Source organism: Abramis brama (genome assembly GCF_963993115.1).
Source record: "Abramis brama genome assembly, chromosome: 13".
NCBI classification, from domain to species: domain Eukaryota; kingdom Metazoa; phylum Chordata; class Actinopteri; order Cypriniformes; family Leuciscidae; genus Abramis; species Abramis brama.
The window spans coordinates 2,367,761-2,375,260 of NC_139975.1; the positions used below are offsets into that span (position 1 = coordinate 2,367,761).

The 7,500-nt window shown below is 38.2% G+C and overlaps 1 protein-coding gene across 2 annotated transcripts in view; it reads left to right on the top strand.

Annotated features, from left to right (window-relative positions):
* Positions 1-7,500, top strand: part of apbb2a (amyloid beta (A4) precursor protein-binding, family B, member 2a) — a 36,853-nt gene that overhangs the window by 19,215 nt on the left and 10,138 nt on the right. For both annotated transcript variants that reach the window (XM_084133034.1, XM_084133033.1), the window contains exon 10: positions 7,458-7,500. This exon is cut by the window's right edge and continues 72 nt beyond it. In XM_084133034.1, the coding sequence (XP_083989160.1) occupies positions 7,458-7,500 (43 nt within the window). The remainder of the gene's footprint in view (positions 1-7,457) is intronic.

Consider the following 7,500-nt stretch of genomic DNA (forward strand, 5'->3'; position numbering starts at 1 on the left):
ACTGTAGCTCACATAGACAGCTTGGTAAACGTGCTCAGTGTTCATTGGTAGTATTTAGTTTGCCAGTGTGAGTTGAAAGTATAATGCAATTCATCATCATCATCATCATCATCATCATCATCACAGTTTCACCCCAGAGTCACTTTTGAAAAGTGCTTTTCTCCATATGCGTGTGTCAGGAAACTTTAATTTTTGTGTGTTCGCAGAGTCAGACAGACAGAATGGGTTCATCGCTGGGGCTCTGAGACTTCACACACACACACACACACACACACACACACACACACACACACACACACACACACAGACACACACACACACACACACCTGTGATTTAAGGCGTCAACTCGAGTCTCTTCATGTGCAGGTAAAGAGCAGAGACAGGCGGAGATCCTGTGAGTGTGTCAGTGTGTTTTATAGTTTCCTCAGAGCTTCAGTTCATGACATTTATAGTGAAATGCTGTTTTCAGACACATAAAAGCCACATTCACACTGCAGAGTTTCTGTGTGACAGTCGCATCTAAATGCAGAAGAAGAGCGTAAACTCATGAACCCTTGATGATCTGCCTCTCTCAGCCTTGAAACATGGATAATTTAACCCGTTAGGAGGCGGGTAGCTCAGAGTTATGGCAGGAGAAACACAACGTCTCATTCACAACCACTGAACTGTGTCTCTTGGTGGATCAGATACAGGCAATCATTCAGGTGTAACTCCTTCGGTAACACTCCTTCGGTAACAACCTTCGGTAACACTCCTTCGGTAACACAACCTTTGGTAACACAACCTTTGGTAACATAACCTTTGGTAACACTCCTTTGGTAACACTCCTTTGGTAACACTCCTTCGGTAACACTCCTTCGGTAACACAACCTTTGGTAACACAACCTTTGGTAACATAACCTTCGGTAACACTCCTTTGGTAACACTCCTTTGGTAACACAACCTCCTTCGGTAACACTCCTTCTGTAACATAACCTTCGGTAACACTCCTTTGGTAACACAACCTCCTTTGGTAACACTCCTTTGGAAACACTCCTCCTTCGGTAACACTCCTTTGGTAACACAACCTCCTTCGGTAACACTCCTTCGGTAACACTCCTTCGGTAACACTCCTTCGGTAACACTCCTTCGGTAACATAACCTTCGGTAACACTCCTTTGGTAACACTCCTTTGGTAACACTCCTTTGGAAACACTCCTCCTTCGGTAACACTCCTTCGGTAACACTCCTTTGGTAACACAACCTTTGGTAACATAACCTTTGGTAACATAACCTTTGGTAACATAACCTTCGGTAACACTCCTTTGGTAACACAACCTTTGGTAGCACTCCTTCGGTAACACTCCTTTGGTAACAGTTCTTTGGTAACACTTCTTTGGTAACACTCCTTTGGTAACACTCCTTTGGTAACACTCCTTTGGTAACACTTCTTTGGTAACACTTCTTTGGTAACACATCCTTTGGTAACACTCATTCAGTAATACTCCTTTGGTAATACTCCTTTGGTAACACAACCTTTGGTAACACAACCTTTGGTAACATAACCTTCGGTAACACTCCTTTGGTAACACTCCTTTGGTAACACTCCTTCGGTAACACTCCTTCGGTAACACTCCTTCGGTAACACAACCTTTGGTAACACAACCTTTGGTAACATAACCTTCGGTAACACTCCTTTGGTAACACTCCTTTGGTAACACAACCTCCTTCGGTAACACTCCTTCGGTAACACTCCTTCGGTAACATAACCTTCGGTAACACTCCTTTGGTAACACAACCTCCTTTGGTAACACTCCTTTGGAAACACTCCTCCTTCGGTAACACTCCTTTGGTAACACTCCTTTGGTAACACAACCTCCTTCGGTAACACTCCTTCGGTAACACTCCTTCGGTAACACTCCTTCGGTAACATAACCTTCGGTAACACTCCTTTGGTAACACTCCTTTGGTAACACTCCTTTGGAAACACTCCTCCTTCGGTAACACTCCTTTGGTAACACAACCTTTGGTAACATAACCTTCGGTAACACTCCTTTGGTAACACAACCTTTGGTAGCACTCCTTCGGTAACACTCCTTTGGTAACACTCCTTTGGTAACAGTTCTTTGGTAACACTCCTTTGGTAACACTCCTTTAGTAACACTCCTTTGGTAACACTTCTTTGGTAACACATCCTTTGGTAACACTCATTCAGTAATACTCCTTTGGTAACACTCATTCGGTAATACTCCTTTGGTAACACTCCTTTGGTAACACAAACATTTCCTCCTGCATAATCTGTTTTTCTCTTTCTCCTTTTCGCTGCAAATCAGCGAACAGACCATTTGGATCGCAATCTTCTTGCAGGCTATCATTTTAAATAACAATTTCAGTCTCGCGCATGCGTGATCTTGTATTATTTCCTTATCACTTCTTGCGTGTGTTTAGTTGTGAAAGTAGTTTTCGGACCAGGCAGAAGTTGTCGCCGATTTCTTTCTTTTGTAAAGTCATGCAGTGTGAAACCTCCTGTCGCCGATCAGATCCATCGTTCAGTGTGAACACAGCAGTGACTGAGTGTTACCCCAGATAGTCGTGCAGTGTGAAAAGAACAGTGACCTGACTACTATGAAAACCGTGCAATGTGAACTTGGCATTAGGTATCGAAATTTGGTACCGAATGACAAGACATTTTTTGATACTTGATGGTATCGAGGCAATTCGGTCAGTGCCTAAAAAGTCATAGTTCATAGTTTTAGTGTCTGTACTACATTAAACCACTATATATAATGTTGAATATAATGTATAACTATTCATTGGGGGAATATTTGTGTGTCTTGTGTGTCTTGATAAAGCCAAATGTCTGATGTTACCAGTAAAAAGTGTCCGACATTATGTTAAATATATCTAGTCAGTGACAGAGATCAAGCATATTCGTCTAAAATAATTATGTATTTTCAGCTCCAGAATCATGAATATTGTTATTCTGGTGTCTCTGTTGTCCTGTGCTTTGGGTTTCCAGCATCAAGTCCAAGACTATTCATTTACACACACAATGAAATATCAAATTTAGCATTTTAATCAACAGTAAATCTTTTGTTAACCTTTTATCATATGTCTTGAAGTATCGCAATAATGTCGTCTTGTGAGTTCAGTATCGTGATATGTATCGAATCGTGACATGAGGGCATCGTTACACCCCTAATATCGACCGCATCCAGCAGGACACGGACAGAACGGCATCTTTAAAAAACACACGATCCGCCGTGAAGTTCTTTTAGAGGAATTTGCTCTTTATTATAAAGGGAAATCGCCTCTGTTATATCGCCGCTGAAGCTCTTAGGGGAATGTCTCACACTGATCTGTGCCGTTAAGAGAGAGAGAGCGCTGAAATGTGCTCTGTGGATCCAGCTGAGGTGAAGGGAATGGATTTGCTTCTCATCCCTAGAGACGCGATGCTTCGGCTCCGAGAAACAAACCTGAATGTGTCTTTTTATAGGCCAGGCATGCAAATTCCACATGCCAAACTTAACTGGCCTTTTCTGACTGGCCTTTTCTGAACACATCCGACGTGCTTGGGGCTCCCAGGTACGACCCCTAGGGTCTAACTCATTCGACACGACGAAGAAAAGGGGAAAAAAATTATTTACATTTTTATTTTCTTTGCTTTTTAAAAATGGTTTTATTTTTATTATTATTTTTACCTTTATTTTTACATTTTTTTTTATTTCATTTATTATTAATTTATTTAGATTTTTTTTTACATAATTCTTTATAATTTTATTGATTTTAATAAAAGCTTTTATTTTTATTATTTTTATTTTTACCATTTTTTTTATTTAATTGATTATTAATTTATTTTTATATTTTTTCATTATTTGTATTGCTTCTGAAAGGGTTTTATTTAGAATTTTTGTTATTGTAAAATTATTTATTGTAATTTGACTTTTTTAAATTAATAATTCATGTTAAATAAAATATATTTTAAAAAAACTTTTTTTCAGCTAGTTGCCAATGAAACATTTCTTATTTTCATTACATTAGGTACTAAAATACCTAAAACTATGACTAAAATGATTTTCTTTTTTAAATCAACATTAAAAAAAAAAATTACTACCAACAAAATTACTAAAACTTTAACTAAAATTAAAATGGAATTAAAGCTGCAAGCAGCATTTATCGGGGTTCAAGCAATTAAGGCCTTTAAGGCCTTTAAGCACAAAAGCATCAAAAGTTATTAAGTTTTATTTAGCAAGCATGTAACCACAGACATCATAGATGGAAAAGACCATTTACAGCCAATACAGGCAATTTACCATAGGAAATATGGTTTTCAAAGCTTTTTGCCAGTTATAGCGCCACCTATGGTCCGATCTCCATGAAACTCTGAATGCTTCTTCAGAATGTTATGACACAAATGCTCATCAATTTTTTGTGAAGTTCTGAGTTTTCATTTGGGATTTATAGGCTTTTTAGTGTATTTTGCCACGCCCCTTTTCTAAATGACCCTGTTACAGCCACCCAAAAGCAAAAGTTCAACTTTTTTTTATAATTATTGATCTACAGAGTCCAGAGAATTGTCCTAGACTGGTCTGGTTTTGATCGGGCGAAAAACCAGGGACTAGTTCGCAAAAAGTAGGTTTTGGACAAAATGCGACATAGCAGAAAATTTTTCCTGCCTAAATCGAATTTGGAGATAGCCATTTTGTCCGCCTTGAGCCAGGGATCACAGTGGTGTAAGGCACTTGAGTCTAGGTCAAAGAGTTATGAGCGATTTTGTACTTTTGGTTGCTGTAGCGCCACCTATGGGCCAATCGGGGTCATACTCTGATAGGTTGTCCCCAAATTGAGGCCTACCATCTGGCCAGGTTTCACGTCTCTAGGCCTTACGGTTTGGCCTGCTCGATGCGTTTTACGAATCCTTACAATTACAATAGGGTTTCAGCATTTCATGCTTGAACCCCTAAATATAAAAATAAAAACATTTAAAATATTAAAGCTGCAAGCAGCATTTATTGGGGTTCAAGCATTTAAGGCCTTTAAGCACATAAGCATTTAAGACATTAAGATTTATTTAGAAAGCTTTTAACCACTGAAATGATAGATGGAAAAGTCCATTTACAGCCAATACAGGCAATTTATAGGAAATATATGGTTTTCAAAGCTTTTTAACAGTTATAGCGCCACCTATCATCCGATCTACATGACATTTTGCATGCTTGTTTAGAATGTTATGGCACATATGCCCACCAATTTTCGTGAAGTTCTGAGTTTTTGTTTAGGATTTATAGGCTTTTGAGTGCATTTTGCCACGCCCATTTTCTTTATGACCCAATATACCCATGCGAAAAATGCAAAAGTTCAACTTTTTTTTGATAATTATTGATCTAGAGTCCATAGAATTGTCCTAGACTCGTTTGGTTCCGATCGGGCGAAAAACCTAGGACTAGTTCGCAAAAGTAGGTTTTTGACAAAATTCAAAATGGCGGAAAAATTTGCATACCGGAAATTAAATCGGAGATATACATTTTTATCTTCAGGAGACCAGCTTTCCATTGATATAAGACACTTGAGTCTACGACATACGGTCTAGGAGTTATGAGCAGTTTTGCGCTTTTGGTTGCTATAGCGCCACCTATGGGCCAATCGAGGTCATAATTTAATAACCTCTCCTCGATTTTTGTACTACCATATGGCAAAGTTTCAAAGCTCTAGCCCTTACGGTTTGGGCTGCACGATGCGTTTTAGCGGAGAAGAAAAATAATAAAAATCGGTACAATTACAATAGGGTTTCAGCACTTCGTGCTTGAACCCCTAATTATTAAAAACTATAGTATCTCAGTTATACTAAAATAACAGCATCATGCAGTGATATGTGTCAGTCCAGCAGTTTGACGTGTGTGTTTGTGCGTTTGCTCAGATTGAGCCGTTCTAGACGCCAGAAAGCGTTTGCTGCATCAGTTTGACTGTGTTGAAGCAAACTCTCTGAATGTCACCAGTGACACTGAAACACGGCCACAAAACCATTAACCTTTAAATTCATCACACACACACACACACACACACACACACACACACACACACACACACACACACACACGTATATATTCCTCTACCAGTTCTCTCATGTGTCTCTCTCTCTGATGGATGTTTTTGTTCCTGGTGTCTCATTAGCTGCTGATTAAATGCTCTTCGATCTGAGTGTAATGCATCATTTTCATCTGTGGGAATCACGCTGTGAATCTGTGAGGTTCCTGTGCTTGATTCATTTCCATCGGGTTTCCCAGATGTTTTTTTTTTTGTAGCTCAGATATTTATTTGAAGCCCCCCTGAGATTTTGAGTTAATATTTCAATAATTTTACGGCACAGTCACACGTTCATGGCTCTCTGATGTTAGTTAATGATCATATGACATGGATGTTTTTAACTGAAAATTTATTATTTTAAAGTCCCCCTGTGGTGAAAATCCAGCTTTTAATGTTGTTTATGTGTCTATGTGGTGTTTTTAATACGCTTAAACCATGTGTAAATTCATAAGTCGACTCCATTGCTGAGTATTTCCTCCTTAAAACTGCAGTGAACCAAAGACAGTCTCAAAAACACGCTTTGAAATCGCTGGTGTTTCTGACGTCACAAACTACCTTGTAACCAATCAGATCAACGTGTGATCGTCAACCAGTGGATCTCTGAGCTGAGTGAGTGAGTGGAGGCGGGGCTCATTTGCATATTCATAGAACCACGCATACTAAATGAGGCAAGGGTGTCGAGTTACATTCAAGATATTTTAAGGCTTTAACAAAAAAAAGAATTCTTTTTTTTTTTTAAGTATTCATTACTTCAATGAGCTCATTGTTTCTGCATTAAATTATTACATTGTTTAAATTAATACATTTTTCACTGACTGTGATTTTCTGAAATGCTTAACTTAGTTTCCTCTGATAACAGATCTCTCTAAATTGTAATGTGGACTCATGCACTTTCTGTAAAACTGCTTTGAAATGATGTGTATTGTGAAAAGCACTATACAAATAAATGTGAATTGAATTGAATTGAATTAAAAAAAGTTTAAATATGTATTTTTGGTGCTCAAAGATGAGTTTTAAGGGATACAGTGATTCACTACAGGGGGACTTTAATTTTACATTTTTTAAATGTAATTGCTTTTTAGTAAGTGTTTTATTTTCATTGCTTTTTTGCATTTAATGTGTTTTATTTTTATTGTTTTTATTTTTATTTTATAAACTGATTTCTGAGAATGATTTTCAGTACAATGTGCTCAAAGAGGGGAACATTGAAATTACTTTCAAGTATTTGCTACAGAATTTAGTTGAGAGAATCATGCAAAAACAAGTTATTTGAAGCAGCTAAACTGTTCACCTGTGTATATCCGCTCACCTGAAGCTGATCTGGTTATTAATGCAGACGTCTGAAGGAAACACTGAGTGCTGCTTCACTGACGCCTCTGTTGTTGTGTTTCAGGGATTTTGCGTATGTGGCCCGTGACAAGAACACGCGTGTGTTG